Here is a 19,592-nt window from a genome sequence, read left to right as displayed (position 1 = left end):
CAGAGTAAATAAAATGAAAAATCCCTCTCTCTTTACCAGCATAGTTCCTCCATGACAGTAGTTGTGATTTTTCTTTTCATTAGGTAAGAGAAAGGAGACTTCTGCATAGGTCTTAATTTATTGATCTGGAATGATTAGTTGCCTTGGCCAGATCTCCACGTCCATACTAGTTTAGTCAGAAACATTAGTTCTAATTCAATGCTAGAGAAAGAATATATCACACAGTAGTCTTTTATCTATTTAGTCAGCAAATACTGATTGAGTCTCTACTGTGTTGTGTGCTTGGTCTTACAGGCAGAGATAAGACAGAGTAGTTCTTACCTTTTGAAATTAGAAGAGGAAGCACATGGGGAATAGAAAATTAAAAGGAATGCAATCTGAGTAGTGCTAAAATAGAGCCTTGATCAAGAAACTATCAGAATACAGAGGAATTTTCAGTAAATTCTGACAGGGAGGATTGGGAAGCTGCGTAGAGAAAGTTCTATTTGCGTAGTGACTTAGAGGAGTCATAAAAAGAGAGGAATGTTCAGGCAGAGGGAAGATGCACTTAGGCATAAAGTCTATGATATCTTTGGGAAGTGGTCCCTGATTTGTTGAGGTTGGTATTACAGAAGGAGAGTTGAAGAGATCATTGAGTAGTTTAGTGGGAGATGAGATTTAAAAGTACTTTGGATCATGTATTAAGGGATTTGGTTGCATATGAAGCTAATAAGTTTGTTGTTTGTGCAGAACATAGCTATGAAGCTATGTAAGGCTTTGAAGAAAACAATGAAACTTTGATTTTTTCTAGAGAGATGACTTTTTGATTTTGGGCAAGACATATTTAATGGAAAGAGACTGGAGGTAAGGATACTTATTAAGTGGCTTTAACACAGTCATTTTTCCAGTGTAAGTGTTCCAGACTAAAGACTTAGTTCACAATTGGCTACTATATAAGGTATCTCAAGGATTTTAGGTTTTTTATTCACAGAGTCTCAATCTCTTTTTTTAATTGCTGGTCCTAATTTTTTGATATGTAGCCAGTGAAACATATTAAGGGCTCTGAAAAAAATTGTGAAGTAAATTGTAGAATAGTACCTTATATGGTTGGAGATAGTTTATGTGAGTTGTAATAAATTATTATTTTGGGTTATAACTGTTTTTTCTGTCTGTTAGCGGCAACACTTATAGCTTTTGCTTTCTGCTGTGATTCCTGCACTCATGCATAGCAGCACTACCCAGTGGAGATGATAGTGAAATTTAAAAAAAAAAAATTTGCTTCAGAAATAATATATACTAAAGCTTAATTATGAATAAAAACTTGATAAATTGTACCTGACAGCTGAAGCCCACTTCTTCTGTGATTTAAGAAATTCTAGCAAGCTTTCATAAAAATGGAAGCCTTAAAGAGACATTCTTTATAAAAAGCCTGAGTTAGATAAGCAAGACCTAGGACTTTCCATGGTCTCCTCCTGAAACAGATGCCAGAGCTATAAAAGTTAGTAAGCCATCTCAGTATAGTTGTAATTGCTTTTAGAAATAGAAAAAATATGAATGTATTTAAGAAGTATATAAAATTATAGTCATATTAATAAATTCTGCTGACTTTAGCTTCTTAATTGAGTTTGATTCTTATTTCTTATGAAGCGAGAATGTTAGAGAACCAAAGAAGTACTGAACCTTCTTTTAATTTGTTAGGTGTTTTTAATGATACACGTTTTTGGATTATGGACAGTTGCTCTTGAAATGGTGTCTTGCTAACTGATTGCAGTGTTAGTGTTACCAACTGTGCATGGGCCTCACATTGGGATGAGTGGGGCAGCAAGAGTCTTCTGTTGTCTCTCTGTAGGAATCTGACAACATTGATAGCCTTTAACTGAAGCCAATTAGCCCATTGTGCAGAAATATTGGATAAGAGAGAAGTTTCTCTCCATAGATCTGGATGTAAGGACTAAGTTAAGAGTATTTGTCGAAATTATGAGAAAATAACTTTTTTTTCATTTGTCTATGACTTACAAACTTTTAAAAATGATGATTCCAAAACTCAAATGATTCTACTGAATATATTAAAATTTATATGATAGACTGCCATTCTTTTTTTAAAATACAAGTGACATGTGAAAGGTTTAAAATAGTTTATAGCAAGAACTAGTATTCAATATTTCAGAATATTCAAATTGTTTAAATACTTTAAGGTTTATTATATGCATCTATGTGTATAGATCTTCCATAATGTAAATTTGTATGTTTCACATGTTCTTATAGTGAAAAAAATAGATGTATATGCAGTGATTATTTTGTTAATTAAAATTAAGTTTTAGAGCCTAATTTATAAATTTTTTGATGATTTGGAATTATTCAATACCCCAATTTAGGGGTATTAATGATTATGGTTTTATATAGCTTTAGAATTTCTTGAGCTCCTTTATATAAGGTATTTCACTTGAAGATTTGATAGGGTGGTAGAAGAAATTTCCACTTATCTACAAATCAGATTCCCAGCAACATCATTGTATGCAACATAACCATGTGTCTGAAAATAAATAGAAACAGCTTCTGATTGGAAAGCAGATGTCACAGAGCCCATAGTTTCACTTAATTGAAAATATGAAGCCATGCTTAAGCCATTTACCTAAAATAAGGGAGCAGATTAGAGCCCACTTGATTCCTAGGCAATCATGGGACGTGACAGCTGGCAAGAGGATATATAACTAAACAGAGTCCTCTGTTTACTTTTTCAATACAGCAGTCTCTGGACCTTCTGTGGAGGGACAAATAGACCTAGGTACTCCAGTATGTCTATCAGGTATCACTCTCAAGACTAGAATCTAATCTAACACAATGTAATAACTGTTTTGAATATTGATAACATTATGGGTAATCAAGAAGAGATAAAATACCCTGGTTAAATAGGCAAGAGAGCTGTGTAATGGTTTTTAAAATATCTTTTGTTGAAAATATTTTCATATGAAAATAATTTTTGCACTTAAATGAAATAATCTTTTGTTTTCAAGGAAATTTACTCATGGAGTAATTTACTTACCCTAATTTAGATAATAAATAGATTGGGCTATTATAGAGCAAAAAGAAGGTCAGTAATTTTCAGCTCTCCAAACTAAGTAAAAGTGTTCACTACAGTTTATTTTTAATACTTTTTAAAAGAAATATGTAGAGAGTGTTGGCACATATATTTTAGTTATTCTTCCAAATCCTAGTAGCAAAAGTGGTAGATTAGAGCCAAGTGCTTTGGATAATGTGCTTGGTTGTGTTTGATCCCAGTAGCCATTCTCAAAATATTAAATTTCATTTATCATTTCTTCAACAAATACATATCAGCTGTCATTCACATATAGAATATATGTATTACATCTAAAAGAGATATCACAGAATCATAAAATGTTAAAGCTAGAAGGAAGAGATCACCTAGTCCAACCCATCTTGATGAGAAAACTGAAGTCCATAAATGGTAGATAACTTATCCGTAATCATATAGCAACCAGAACAAGAACTCATTCCTCTTTTCTTTATTCTTGTAAGAATTCTACCCTCAAAGAGGTAAGATAACCAAAACAGAAACTTATACATGCAATAAAATTTTTGCATATGAAATAAAGGGAGAAATCGTATTTTAATGAGTTTACTCCATTAGGTAAGTAAATATGTCACTTCTGCCTCTTTGCATGGTCTCTACACAAGAACTGGATTCTGGAAAAGAATGAACCTTTGTGTCACTAAGGGGCGAGAGAGAAAAGTCAGTTGGAAAGATAGTGTAGCAAGGATACTTTTGCTTTGGCTATAGACAGATGTAAAAGCATGCATGTTCCTAAGAAGTAAAGGAGGGAATCCAAGAACTTTTGTCATTAGATGACCTTTCTTAATATAGGGCTCATAGATCAGTTAAAAGAACCCTGTATTTAGAATTGTAAAATGGGGATTTGAGTACAGGTTCCTTTGGCACTTCTGCTGGGTATATGACTTAACCTCACTGAGCCTCAGTTTCTTCATATGCAAAATGGAAATTAATAATAATTAGACTACCTCACAAATGTTTTGAAGTTCAAATGGAAAACAGTATATAAAAGTTTTTTTATAACTGGGAACATTTAAGAATTACTAATAATTATTACTGTTATCATTATTATACTATAAGCATTAGAGAAAAATTTAAAGGAATTTCCAGGTGTTTTGGAGGAGAAGGAAGCCTGGCAATTGGGCAGATTTGGCTTCCATTTCTCTATACCTCTAGGCTAGTGGTTTCCAACTTTGATTGATGTTAATAGTTTATCATTTCTTTCCTAGACCATGAATTCCCTGGGGTCATTAATTTGCTCTGAGGCAGCTGAGGGTAACAGGAGCTGAAAATAATCAGCTGCCTGTGCCTTTGGCTTTTGGACACAAACAAGGAATCTTGGCACTGAGGTAGTTAAAGTTCACTATGCCACTGCGCTGGTCCCTGATGTAATGATCATATTTTCCATTGAAAACAGGAGATCATAAATAATCACAACTCAGTAATTATCAAGCTATAATCATTCATGTAAAGCTTGATAATATAATAGTAGCAGTCACCATTTACTTATTCTCATGATCAGTGTTTATTGAACATTTTAAATGTTTATCAGTAAGCACTTTATATGCAAGTTCTCATTTGGCAATTATATTGTTATTTACTAATAAAGGAACGAAGGCCCATTTATTTTTGCTGTATTCAAGAAGCTCACTAATTTATTTTTTCTTAGAGCCTCAGATGACTTTTTTGTTGTTGTTGTTACTGTTGACATCCTGGCATCAGGTGCACCCAGATTGTCATTCTCTAAATAAAGAAGATGGGGAGGGGTATTCTTCTAGAATCTGTTTAATAGATAGGGCCAGCTATAAATAAAAGATGTGCCATGCATATTTGTAGCAAGTATGTATCAGTTCTGTATGGTTATCCATAAATCACCTATGCTAAGAGGACTCAATGAAGAAATTCGTGAAATCAGGGAATCATGCCTGCCTCTTTCAGCATTGCATCCTCAGCACCTGGGAAAGCACTGAGCACATACTCAGTGTGCTATAAATATTTTTTAAATGAATGAATGATCCACAGCTCTCATTTTAGCCAGCAGCTACAACCCCCTCCTTTCCCTACTGCAATTAACATAACTACTGCATTTGAATTTAATTTTTCCTTCCTTTCCTTGCCAAATCATAGATGTACCACTAATGCAGAGACAAATACTTAGAGAGCCACCAACAAGAATTGAAGAGATGGGATACCTATCATTAACCATTGGGGTTGATGTTATAAATCATTTAGATGTATTATAGATATATTCGATGTGAAATCAAAGAGTCAGTTACTATGCTAAAAGAATGGAACTCTTTAAATTCACTATTTTGTTTTGATCCGTTAATGTTTATATCACTTGGTTCATTTTAGACACCAAGTCATCTAAACACTTTCTGGGAAAATTTTTCTGAAGAGGATTGCAAGATTCCAATAGAACATTCTAGCTTCTTGCCCTGATTGTACGCTCAGTGTTTTGTTTTGTTCATGCAAATCATATGATTGTGTACTTTTTGGAATTATAATAATAACTTTATTTGCCTATACAGTGTATATTTTGCATTTCATGTGTGCACTTTTCAGCCACTTTGAAGAAACTTTTCCAAATACTTTATTTAGTCTGTTAAAAATCCTTCCACCTGGTAATGTTAGTTGAATGCGATGGTAAATACATACCATTCTTTGCCTTCCGTTAGACTGCTTTAGTATCTGTGTATGTGAATTATTGACAGAATATTACTTTTACAGTAGAGTTATAACTGGCCAAGTCCTAAATACAGCTATGACTAACCCCATGGGGGAAGATTCCTAATAATTTTCTAAGTTTCTTGTGTTAGTGACAGGTTTCATGTGTACAGTCAGCTATTAAAGCATTAGAGTTTCTTTCATTTCTTAATCATTAACAACTTTAGCTCTGATTACCCATGGAGTTGCAAGCTGTTAAAATTATCATTTGCTTCTTACTAATTTTTAAACCAAGTGCTGTTTTTTCATTTGATGTTGTACAGGTCTTTCTCAGAGCACATACAACACAGGAGCACTAAGAGTCTACTATGGGAAAACCTAATCTAAAAATGAATTCGTAAAGTAAATGGGGATAAATGGATGGGAATATACTTAAATATTAAACAGTTTTTTTTAAGGCATTCAGCAGAAAGGGCTTGTTTTGTTATCATTCTCCAAATGTAATAAATTTGGTAAGTTTACAGTAATTATTTTATTAAAATATAGAGAGGCAGAAAATCTAAAACTTATGTTTCAATGCTTAAAAGTCAGTTGAAATTCAACCAGAGTTAAGATAATGTAGAATTATCATTTAATTCAATAGAACACAAAAAATCTTAGAAAAATTATATTTATACCAGCCTTTTAAAAACCATGTACCTACAGTACCCTGCCCATAGTAAGTTCTCAATAAATATTTGTTAAATTGATTTGATATATGTAAAGATATATTGATTTGATATATGTAAAGATGATGTGATAAAATGAAATATGTTACTTTGAATATTCATTCAAAGCTATTTATTATATATCCCAGTTGTAGTTTATTGGAAAAAATTAAACTGATGGCATGTTTTATTAAAAATGACTTTTCTCTAATATTAATTGGTATATTTCTACGACACTGAGCTGTGGACAAGGCTGTGCCAGCTACTGAAACATATCAGAAGCTTGTTAAACGAACCAGTTCCTAAGCCCTGTTCTCAAGATTTTAGAGGGTAGATCTAGGGTGAGGGTAGGTTTTTTAATTTTTTGGCTTGATATGCAATTAGGTTTTAAAATCATGCAGAGTAGAATAATAGACACTAGGGACTCCAAAGGGAGAAGGGTTCGGGGTGGGGGTGAGTGATGAAAAATGGCCAGTGAGTAAAATGTACACTATTCAGGTGATGGGTATACTGAAAGCCTAGACTTCACCACTATGCAATATATCCATGTAATAAAGCTCCACTTGTATCCCATAAATCTATTGAAATAAAAAAACAAAACCAATGATATTCATCTACAACCATTTCTTCTAACAAGAATCAGTTACCACAGGTATTTGTTTAGCCTATTTTTAATGTAATTATTCTTGACTTCCTTTTAAACTTCCTTCTCTGGGAAGATGCAAACCTCTGAGGTGATGGTAGGGATAGGTTGTTTTCCTTAGACAGAGTACCAGGAGAATGAACAGCTAGCTTTTCTCAGCCCAATATTTCTGATTTCTCAGGATTTTTTTTCTAAGTACCAATCCAATGCCAGGCAATACACTGTGGATATACCAATACATGATTCATTATTCAAAGAAGGAAAAGCAAAAATCAGCACTACCTAGAAGTTCTCTTATATTTAAGAGGGTTCACACTAACCCTCTTGTACATGAACCATATTCCTGCCCTTCCTGATGTCATTCTTTATGGCACATACTGCTTCCAGACTTTGTCCCAACGTCTTTTCCCAGGAGGCACAAAATAAGGTTCTGGCTTACAGAGGTCCTATGGCCGGGACAACCAGGAATGGATACACATAGTGTCCCTTTGCTCAATTTTTGTCCATTTTTCAGTCCACCATTCACCTTGCTACTCTTCCTCTTATGGTTAGAATGGAAACATTTCCCAGTTCTGACTATATTTTCTCTGTTTTTGTTTTCTTTATTTCTACTATGTAAGACCTTTTCTTAAGTACTGACCTGCACAGTTTCTCCCAATCCTATCAGCTTATCTCCTTTTTCCCCTTTAAAATTTGATCTAGATGCATTTTCCATCTCCGACATATTATAGTATATCTTTAATTAATGCTTTTCAATATCATTATTATTAAACATAATCATACATTAATTATAACACATCATGATTTTGATTGCTTATTTAAAATATATTATCTGCTACCCTTAGAAACTCCCAGCATTTATAATACCAACAGCTATCTCCGTCTTCCTAAGGAAAGAAGATAAATTTGCTTATAGGCTACAGGCTTCTTAAGCACTATGGGCAGATAGATTGTGACATAGCATCTGTCCTCTCAAAACTTATGCTCTAAAAGGAATGTATGTCATTTTCTTTTTTGATTAAATTCTACTTTCCTTTGATATTTTTGCCTATTAAGTATCCATAGTTTACTAAATGCTGTGTAGGACAAAGGAAATCTGATAGAGCATAGCTGGGAAAAGTCTCATAGTAACTTTAAAATCCTGCATTAGAACCTAACGTAATTGAAGTCTATAGGAAATATTCCCATCTTTTCCTTCTCCAGGGTAAATAATTCAAGTTCCTTTAACCACTTTTGTTTAAACTCCATGAATCCCAAACTTCATTAACTTAAATGAAGAAACATGGTTAAGCAATTTTAGACTATTTTATTAGTGATCCATAATTTCATAGCTGAAAAAGGGAAGCTAAAATCAAATGAAACTTGGAATGAATCGATGAGGACAAGAAATGTCCCTGAATGAAATGAGGATAAAATCATTCAAGTCTGTTAGAACAGAATGGTTTGCAATTGTTCCCACACACAAGTACACAAAGCATTTACCTCATGAAGTTTCTTTGCCTTCTCTAAGATAAATCTTTAAGGAGGAAGAAAATCAGAAAAACATTCAATTTTTAATAAATGGCACTTCTAGCACATCACAATACTAACTCTTCTATTATCTCTTGGGATGGCCCCAATTGAAAACTACTTCCCATAAAGATTTCCATTAAATAAAAGATTAGGCTTGAGTTATTCTATATCATTAGAGAACAGTGATGGAGAGGGTCACTAAAATTATAATCATAAGGATAGAGCGTGTTGTACCCTTTTTCACCCTCTTCATCCTCTGATTTTGTTTTTGCTTTTCATAGTTGTCTGTAAGATACTATCACGTAAGAAATAAACGTAAATGTCATGAGAGATTTGGCAGTTTTCTTGGAAGTTTTATTTATCTAAATAAATAACATCCAAGATTGAATAATTTCCTAAGCCAACCTGAGCATTAGTGTGTACATTTCACCAGGTCCGTTCATTTCATATCTGTTGTCAGAGTGCAAGCTTTTTTGAGTATGTCCTGTTCACTTATTAGAGGCATTATAATTCATAATAACTTTATATTAATGATGCAGTTGAGTTATGGTATTAGTATAAGAGTCAAGTGTCTGGATGGTGAGAATATTAGATTCTTTTGTTTATAAATATAATCAGAAATAGGAAAAACAAACAGGACAGACATCATAATGTGAATGATGTTATCTCTAGGGGTGAGTTTATTATAGATTTTAATTTTTTCTTATGCATTTCTGTTATTTCAAAATTTCAAAAATAAAGAAAAATAAATGTAATCGGAGAAAAAGAAGAAATTTTAGTTACTGCTTACTTACTTTGTGTTTGCTTGTCCTAGGAGACTTGGCCAGGATTTTTTTCATATGCGCTATTTCTCTCTCAAGACGTTTTCTTTCTTGCCCATGCTGCTGAAGCACATTTTTTCTATCTTAGCCGTATGGAAAGTACATAAGTTTGTACGACTAGGACCTAAAGATAAATACATAATTGTAGCTGACTTACTTTTTCTTTTGATTTGGTAAATTAGGTTTGCAAATGGGTTTTTGCATGTATTTTGCTGCAACATGATGCTTGTGGTCTTTGTATTTGCAGATGTGAAGAAGTGTCAAGGGAGATAAATGTATTGAGATGCATGGTTCTAGGAAATATGAAAAACAGTATGGTAGGGTTTGTAGGCTGATCATATTTTAGCAATATTAATTAATTGAAAACCATTCATCAACCTTTTTCAGGCCTGAGCTCCTAGATCATAGTTCAGATTAAAGTTCCAGTGTATTTAAAATGTTCCTACCTTGATCCATTGGCCATTAAAAGTTATTGTGTATTAACTTTTAATGTGTGTTAGAAATATAACTATGAACATCTTTGCTGCTGCTTTCCAAAGAAATACCTCATAATTCTTTCATTTTTGGGTAAATTTCTGGATTTTCAAAAATGCATCCCCTTCACCCACCCCTCCCCAGTCCTTTCTCAGTTGAAAAATTTTCTGCATCTAACTTTATGAGGCTATCAAGGAAAAAAATTTTGCAACTATCATGAGACATTAAAGAAGATAGAATAAAATTAAATGCCTTGGGAGTTTGGGGTAGTACAAAAAAGCAAGGAATAATTTGGTGTATTTGTTTTTTCCCATCTAATATTTTTAGGTACAAGCCTATGCAGAAAGTGGATGGGGTTGCAGATGGTTTCACAGGAAGTGGTCAACAGACAGGCACATCTGTTGAGCAAACTGTAATTGCCCAAAGCCAACATCATCAACAGTTTTTAGGTATGTTAAGGTATAATGCATATTAGTTTCTGTTAGGATTTTGTAAAGAAAACAATGGTAGTCTTTTCTCCAAATGAAATGTCTATTACAGATGTTAATTACATAGAAATATTTTTTAGTGCTGATGAAACTATGCACATCATATATATAATAGTCCTAGTTCATGTCTACTTTTCATGTTCACTATAGCTTATTTTTTAAAAATCTCGAGCTGTAATGGACTTTTAAATGCATATGAATTAAAGGCTCACTGCTATGAAATTGTTTTCTAGAATTTGTATTAATTGGCTTTTATGATCAAAATTGTGTTGTGTTTACTTTCAATAGTACTTCAAGTACCAAAAAGAATTCTCATTTCCTTTGTTTAAAGTTACATATGCATATAGTCACAGATTAGAAAAAAATATTATAAACATTTAAAAAGTAACATTCTTTTAAATCTATCACAGTACTTTCTATTTTTTATAATTTGTAGATGGTGTACATGTTTCTTGTTATTGGAAGAGTTAGAAAGTGGAACACTTTGCATATTCCTGCAATAGCAAAAGTATCAAAAATGGCACTTTAATTGACATCTCTTCTAGAGATGAACATGCATAGTTTCCATACAACCACAGCAAGATAAGTAGATGCTATCAGAGAGTGAGTGTGTGTATGTGTCTGTGTGTGTGTATATGTGTCTATGTGCACTTTCTGACAAAAACAACTAAAATAGACTCTCAGGTTGGAATCGCTACTACAATTGAAAACATCATGGCAGCATTTCCCAAACTAAAGTCCTCAGGTATATTCTTATGGATCCTTGAGCATTCAATGAAGATTTTATTTAGTGTTTTTATTTAAATTATAATCTTAAAAAACAAGCATATTCTGAATTACCTAGAGAACTACAACTAAATACTCTACAATTTTAATTTCCACATTTATGTTTGAATTTATAAGAAGACAGGTATCAAAGTGAATTACATTAATTGTCCAGAGCTAATGAGAAAAGAACAGAGAGAAACTTACTATGTAAATTACACCTTCATCCCAAGGGAAGGCTAAATGATATCCCTACACTCTGTGTGAAAGAAAATTTCACAGTCATTTGCATATAGAAGAGTAATGGGAGAAACAGCCACCACAAAGCACAGGTTGGTATAGACCTGTCAGACTCAGAAGATCCTGTGCTGTAGCAGTCAATACTGTATTCTTGTTGTGAGAGATAATTTAGTTATAGGACAAGAGCATCATTTATCACATCAAATTAATGTTGTTAAGTTTAATGTTATTTTTGTAATTTTCATTGTATTCATTTTATAGCTCTTTTGGTTTATAATTATATAAAAGGTGTGAACATAATAAGTTTAAAGCTAGATTCATTGTTTATGTATTTAAGTAGCATAATAAAAATAACCAAAATTGATTGCAAGCTCGAGATATTTTTCTTTTAATAGGGGCACTCTATTGAAAGGCATTGTAATATGTAATATGTTATTTCCAGTATAATAGTAGTGAAAATTTAGTTTCTGCAAAATTCTTAGGAGTGTTCCCTCTTTTTTTTTATATTTTGTGCTGATGATGTTACTAAGTTCTGCTTGTAAAATATCGATATGAAAAATCCTTGCTCTTTGGACCTCTAACCTTTAAAAAAAAATTTCTTTTTAGTCTTCCTAAATTTTCCCTCATTAATCTGTAATTGGCACCATCCACAATCACTTTTTTCTGTTGTGTTGTCATGGTAACAGATGCATCTCGAGCACTTCCAGAATTTGGAGAAGTTGAAATCTCTTCTCTGCCAGATGGTACTACCTTTGAGGATATCAAGTCACTGCAGAGTCTTTATCGAGAGCACTGTGAGGTAAGTCTTTTCAAACATAGTATGAACACTCCCTGAGTTTTGCCAGACAACTTGCTAAAACAAACTAATCAAGTTTATTCCTAGAGGACAGATGAAGTTAGCACTAATTCTTTTGAGCATTTCTTTTAGCACTAATGAATTCATTTTTCTTCTTTCTTGTCTCAGAGTGGAGAGATGAGGAATGCAGGAAAGTGAGAATAAATTTTATTCTCCATTTCTTAAGCCTATCCTAATATGAATCCTTTGATGCAGCAATTCCACTTCTAGGTATTTATCCTACAAAAATACTTATATATGGGTAATGAGACAAGTGTACAAGGGAATTTGTTGCATTATTCATTTTAATGCAAACTATTGGTTATAATTTTAATGTCCAATAGGGAACTGAATAAGTAAAATATGATGCAGTCTTTCAAGTGGAATACTATACAGCTATTTAAAAAATAGGTAACTCTAAATGTACTAAAAGGAATGAAGCCAGTATTTAATGTTAAAAGGACAGGCACAGTGCAGAAAAAGAGTGTATAACGTATTATCATCTGAGTGAAAATGAACATGTCTACACCTCTCTCTAGAAAGAAGAACACAAAAGATTAACTTGTGGTTGTCTTTGTGAAGTAAACTGGATTACTAGGAGTCAAGGGAAAGTGATTTAATTTTTCAATAAACTCTTTTTACCTTTTGAATTTTATACCATATAAATGTGAATTTCTATTAAAAATAATTTCTGGAAATGTTCAATAAATCATTTTAGGTGTTCCTTCCAGAAATCATTGAGGATCTAGTTTCATTTGTTTTGTTTCATTCTTTTGGTTAATTAAGGTTTCTTTTGGGGTTTTCTGTCCCCACACCTACTCTATGAGTATCCCACATCCAAATTGGCTTCATTGATTAGGAGGTGAACTCTCTCCATGCCAACATATTAATGTACCTGCAATTCACCTAGTAGGAAAGGGATAACAGATTACAATATGATTTTCTTAAGTGCTTCTCCTTTTGAAAGAGAATTCTATTTAGAATTTAAGTACCTTTATTCCAGGGGTATTTGTGACTTGCTTAGAAGTAAAAGATAATCCTTTGGATTCCCTGGGCAGTACTGCTGACTGCTGACAGTGCAGTATGCAGTAAGAAGTCTCAGTTCATAGAATTCACAGATTTTTTCCCCCCACTCCAGAAATAAGAATTGCTTGAGCAAATGTGAGTACTTGTCAAGGGTGCTAGATTACTAATAACCAAGGGCAAGTTCTCTCCTTATTAACATAGCAGGTACCAGAAGTGTTCTTCAACATGCTCTACCAGTTCCCAGCATTTCTTGGAATGATGAAAGCCACTTAGTATTCAGTTTCCTTAGAGTATTATACTTTTCCCAATATTAGAGAATTCCTGTATTATTCTTATATATATAGAAAAATTTTTTTCTTTCTATATCTATCATCTTATTCAATAAATATTAGTATAAAGATTCTCTAAACAATTTTGCATTTCTGTATGGTCAAGTGATCCTTGCTTTAAGCAAACCAACCTATACAAATATAATCTGGATTTTTTCTAAGTTTCTCATATTTATTCAAAATGTAAGTTGGAGCATGATTATTTACATTGCTAAGGCATATACTGTAAGATTATTTTAAGTGATAAGCACCCCTAATAAGATTAAAATCATCTTTTGGTTTATAAAATGTTCATTAATATACCAATTTTGAGGAATAAATATACTTTGTATGAAGAGAGAGGGACATCTATAGTAATTAATCTGTGTGGGAAATGACAGTCCATGGAATGATCTCCATTTTTTTCAGAGTTACCAGTGTTCATGCCATCTCTCTCATGGGACAGAGGAGGATATATAAAAAAGAAAAATTCTAATAATTTTTGTCTGTCAAACTTCTAAACTTTTGAAATATAACTGTCTGAATCTCATACCCAGTCCTGTAAATAGTCATTTGCCCTAAGCCAGGAGAATATGGGTTATTTTAATTTATACTTGTCTATATATTTTAGTCTGAACATATTTGAAAGTAGGTGGACAAATGATAAAATGTTTTATTCATTTGTAAAACTGCCTCAATGAGGCTGATGTGAATGTCTTTTTCAAAAGAGTTATCTGAGATTATTTACTTTGAAGAGATACTAAATTTAAGATACATTGAAATTCTTTACTTGCCCTACTTTATTTCACATTTCCTATAGTTTATATTTTTAAAGAGGTTAATAGACCTACTTTGCCTGTTATTTAGAATTCTCACAATTTGTTTGTCAAAGATTTTGTAAGTATTAATACCATTTTGTTACATATGGAACAAGTATATTTTTTATGCAAGTTGCTGATGTTAAAATGAGTGTTTTTAACATCATTTATTCCCTATATCACACATAAGTCCAGATTTACATGGGTGACATGAACTCTGAAATTATGAAGTTACGGTTTGCTCTTTTTGCCTAAAATACTCAGATAGATTCTCTAGATTGGCCTCTATTTTATCTTACCTTTCACCAGTTTTATAGATCTTGATGAGGCTGTTTCACATTTTACCTGTCTTGGTCCTCAATGCTGATGACATCAAACACATTATACTGACTACTTCTGTCTTTCAGCACTCAAAATAATCACAGAATTATGTGTTCTTTGCACAAACAAGTTATTCTTTGGTTTTATGCCTGCTTTTTTCTGAAGGCTAATTTACAAACTAATTGGAATGGCAGGGTGAAATTAAATATGATCATCAAAAGTTAATAGGGAAAGTGGTAGATTTTAGCATCATAAAAAAAATGCCTTTGATGAAGCTGGTAAAATGGCTCTAGAGATAAAATTAAGAAGAGAAAGGAAGTGAGGCCCCAATATTAGAAAAAGAGATCAGTTTTCAAGGTATCCTCTAAAGGAAGTGTGAAGTGATGGGATTAGATTCACTAATGTTGAATGAAAGGCATTGCTTGCTGTGCCCAGAGAGGCAGTATCCTCTCAAGGCCTGCTGACTCCATAGTTTCTGCTGCAGCTTCTGCCTGGCTGGGAACACCTTGGAGCCCATGGTCAGCAGCCGCAGACAGAGCTTATTCAGCCCTAACTTCCTCTGCCACACATAAGTACCTCCAGACCCTTCACTTCTCTCCCCTTGATTGCCAATAACTTTACCTACCCCAGAGAGGACTAATGTAAATTGAATTTGTGTTCTGTACCCTTCAGGGTCTGAGAATAGGTAGAGTGGCAACAACTATGTAGGCAGAAGGCAGCAGTAGTAGGTAAAGGAATGAAAGAAAAGTAAGAAAAAAAATGAAGAAGAAGGAAAGCAAGCATGAAAATGGAAGAGAAAAAAGAGGTAAAATTGAAGATGAGATTGGGATATGAGGCCATTATAGAGGAATGTGTTATCCTGCTTAATCTTTCAAGAGGTTTTTTTTTTTTTTCTTCTATTTTTTTTTTCGAAGCTAATTTCTTTGAATTTTGATTCTTCCACTTCCATTGATAAAATTTAGTTCAGTTTCACCATGTCAGCTTATGGGCCCAAGAGAGCTCTTTACCATATAAAATCTCATCATATTAGGTTCTCCTAACAAATCCCCACAAGTAATATTGTGAGGTAATGCTGATACCATTTTGTTTTTTAGGCAATACTGGATGTTGTGGTGAATCTTCAATTTAGCCTGATAGAAAAATTGTGGCAAACATTCTGGCGCTATTCTCCCTCTACTCCAACTGATGGCACTACCATTACTGAATCAAGGTCAGAATCCATATGCTTTTCCAATTCTTTTTCATGGCTGAGTAGATGTCACAGCTAATAAATTAGAGATATGTATACCAGTTGTGAACCTTACCTGATGACATTAAGTAACTAGATTGATGCTTTGGCCATCCTGGAAATAAACCACAAACTGCTCTCTTGAAGTTTCAGTGTGTTTATATAGCTCCCATTTTTATTGATTTGGGGACTGTGGTAGAGTTATTTCGTCCTCATGGAATTATTATCGTATCTGCCTTTCATGCCGTCAAAAAATATTAATGTGCATAGGAAGCTCTGGGGGAGTGTTTTATGTATCTATCTATCTATCTATATATATATATATATCTCCAGCCATGTGGCACCAGTGCAATGGTGGTATAGTTCTAACCTCAATAATATTTGGTAAATTTAAACTATTTTTAAAGTCCATTTTCTTTTTTATCCTCATTTGCCATCTATTCATTTGCTACATTTATTCACACCAGCAATCTGAGTGAAATAGAAAGTCGACTTCCGAAAGCAAAGCTGATAACTCTGTGCAAACATGAGTCTATCCTGAAATGGATGTGTAACTGTGACCATGGGATGTACCAGGCTTTGGTGGAGATTCTCATCCCCGACGTCCTTAGACCTATTCCTAGTAAGTTAAATGCAGACAAGTACGGATGCTTTTGTTCTCATACATTCCACCCAGGAAGTTTTGGGAAGTGACACTGCAATCTAGAATTATTCTAATTTCATTTAGATTTGCCAAACAGAAAGCACGCAACACGGACTATTGCATGAAAGCAGCTTAGAACAAAACTGTAGTAAAAAGGGAAAAAATGACCTGTTTTCCAATCTCTCATTTTCTTTTTGATAAAAGAAAGCCAACCTGTAGATGTGACAGCCCTAATAAACTAATTGCAAGAACACTCCCAGGCCAGTCAGCCATATAAAATTTATTCTGCCCAAGGACACAGTCCCCTTCATAAACCCAAAAATTACTGAAATCTGTAATTGCTAGACCAGCCTCTTTTGTGGTTGCTTTTGATTTGAAATGAATTTATCTTGATTTCCAGTGAAGTTGAATTCCTTTATAAAAGCACTTATTTTGTCACCTACATCATGTTAAGAACTACAAATGCAGTTTCCATTAACAGTAATGGTTAACTGGCATTTTGAGAGAAAAATCTGTGTAACTACATGAGCATTGTAATCCCACTATGAAGAAAATGAGCATTACATAGATAGGGTTAGATTACCTTTTTAAGTGATGATGCTTTTTTAAACTACTTTGTAGCAAACAAAGCTATTATCTTCAAATGTCAATATAAATGCTATTACAGATACTGTTAGAGGCAGTTGAAACTATTTTATGCCTACATCTATATGAGCACATACTAGTGACCTTAACTTTTAAAGAAACAGAACAGTTTCTACTCTACACAGACATTAATAAACTAAAAGCAATCATGTAGCTTGTGAAATTGGCAACCATGTACTTCAAGTACAATGCTCACAAATGATTTGTGTTAAATGACTCTAGAAAATATAAAAATAAGAATTTTGTAGAAGAAAAGGTGACAATGTTAACATTTGTATGTTTATACTTTCTTTTTTTCTAAATACAATAGATAACTGTGGATGGTATGAGTTCTTTAATATGTTCTCTACCACCTTAAATAGATGCTTAAATGTATTTATATATCAATGAACACACATAAATTTATATAGGAATAAGTTTTAAAAATCTAGCTGAAATTGTGTCACAATTTTATACATTGATAATATGTTCCACTATATCTGTACCAAGTTTCCTGACTAAAGATTGATTAAAAGTGATGTTGTCATGGAAAATTTCACTGTGTAAATTCTCTACGGATTTATGTTCTGGAATCTGGTTTTCCTTGTTTTTCTCTTGCTCCCTGTGCTCTGAATGATAATCTCCAGAGATGTTTAAAACAACTTGCATAGGGAAGCTCATTAGCCCATGACATCTTGCCACCAACATACAATTTCTCTGATGAGATTTAAGAAGGGATGTCAGTGGGTGCTTTCTTTTTTGAGACATATTAACAACATCAATATTCATTAAATAATTCTAAAATATTTTGCTTCTGTAGCAGCATCATAAGATTTTAACCTGTGAACTTAACAGTTCCCTAATTTAAATCTTGTATGAATTTTAGTTGACTTTAAGCCACACAATTTTAAGTACACAATACACTTGACCTTTGTCTTTTGTAAATTTTGATTTGAAAACCAGCGTATTCTGTCAAGTAGCTTGTCTCTACATTCAGCAAAACAGTTTTATAGTTTCTCTTAAATTACAAGGTATATTAATGTACTACTCTGCGAAAGAAATTTGGAAATTTAATTCCCATTCTACAATGAGGCTTAACAAAATAAAGCTTAAAATACAATTTAGATAGCTATCTTCTGGTTGTATGCATTTTAATATTAATCTTGAGCAGGTTGAGACAAGTCAGCTTTGGAATAGATTTTAAATTCCAAACTATTCATTCATGAGCATTTGAAAGTTGTCAGAGTCAATCTGCACGATTTTATACTTACATGAATCCCTATAGAGAGAGCAAACTTAATTTTATTTTTAAAAATTGTATTTTCCTCGCTACTAGTACTTCACTCTACCATTTTCTGTCCAGATGGGATTTCTTTTTTTAGCTTAAAAAAAAAGTCTGCATATCACACTAATTTAAAGTCAGCTTGAAGCTACTATATTCTAAAATACATTTATCTGAAAATGCAAAAAACATTAATTGTAAAGTATTGTTTAAGAACTCAACGGGTCACACTTAAATGTACAATTATGACTATAATTAAAGGCCCAAATTGTCATTTAATGCAAAAAAGTAAAACTCACAATTATTTAATATAAAAAATACATCTTTTCATTTTATAATCTCCCTGGCATCAAGATAAAACAAGGCCCATAATAAATTTTTTAAAAATAACATTATAGGTTCTTGTGATTTTTCAGATTAAACAATTATTGTATATTAATTATAGGGATAATGGAAACTACAGATTGCCAAATTGAATCTTGAACAAAATTTTACTGTTTCAAAAAGTATTGTTAATTTTTTTCACTCTTTTTCATTTCCATTCATGCCTGTCCTCCATGGTTCTAGTACATAATACAATAGAAAAATATTTTTCTTTCCTTTTTTCTTTTTTGGATAAAGTGGGAAGCTTTAGAGATTTCAAAAGATTAGTTCTCAAGAAATTTCCTATTCAGTGTTTCCAGTAGATGAATCTCGTGGTTGAGTGCACACTTTCTTGAGTGTTAGTCCTTTCCAATCTCTTCTGTCCTGTTTTGGCCAGTTAAACAAATCTTTAAAAAAAACAAAAAACAGGAAAAAAAACTTTGGATTTTTTTTATTATTAGAATAGTAAAATTTATATCTTTTGCAAATACCTCAAATAAATTAAATTCTACAACCTGCTTTTAACAAAAGTAATAGAGAAACATGTCAGACTCATTTGAGCACACAAAGAAAACCAAGGAATTTAATCCCATGATAACATTAATATTCTTGGGAGCCTTGGATAAAACTGTAACTTCTCTGTTTCTAATAGTAAACTATATATTTTGATGCTTACCACATTATAGAGAACCTGCACAGACTAATTTTATGTTGTAGGTATTTGAAACATTTATCTATTAAATATCTAAAACTGCTCTCTACAGAGCCTTGGGCACAG

The 19,592-nt window shown here is 32.8% G+C and overlaps 1 protein-coding gene across 5 annotated transcripts in view; it reads left to right on the top strand.

Annotated features, from left to right (window-relative positions):
- Positions 1-19,592, top strand: part of RFX3 (regulatory factor X3) — a 290,574-nt gene that overhangs the window by 221,202 nt on the left and 49,780 nt on the right. For all 5 annotated transcript variants that reach the window (XM_012737587.3, XM_012737571.3, XM_076008666.1 and 2 more), the window contains 4 exons: positions 10,201-10,322; positions 12,053-12,165; positions 15,769-15,884; positions 16,370-16,524. In XM_012737587.3, coding sequence (XP_012593041.1) covers positions 10,201-10,322; positions 12,053-12,165; positions 15,769-15,884; positions 16,370-16,524 — 506 coding nt within the window. The remainder of the gene's footprint in view (positions 1-10,200; positions 10,323-12,052; positions 12,166-15,768; positions 15,885-16,369; positions 16,525-19,592) is intronic.

Source organism: Microcebus murinus, chromosome 12 (assembly GCF_040939455.1).
Source record: "Microcebus murinus isolate Inina chromosome 12, M.murinus_Inina_mat1.0, whole genome shotgun sequence".
Taxonomy (NCBI): Eukaryota; Metazoa; Chordata; class Mammalia; order Primates; family Cheirogaleidae; genus Microcebus; species Microcebus murinus.
The sequence above is the reverse complement of the archived record's forward strand: the minus strand, read 5'-3'. Positions and strand labels throughout refer to the sequence as shown.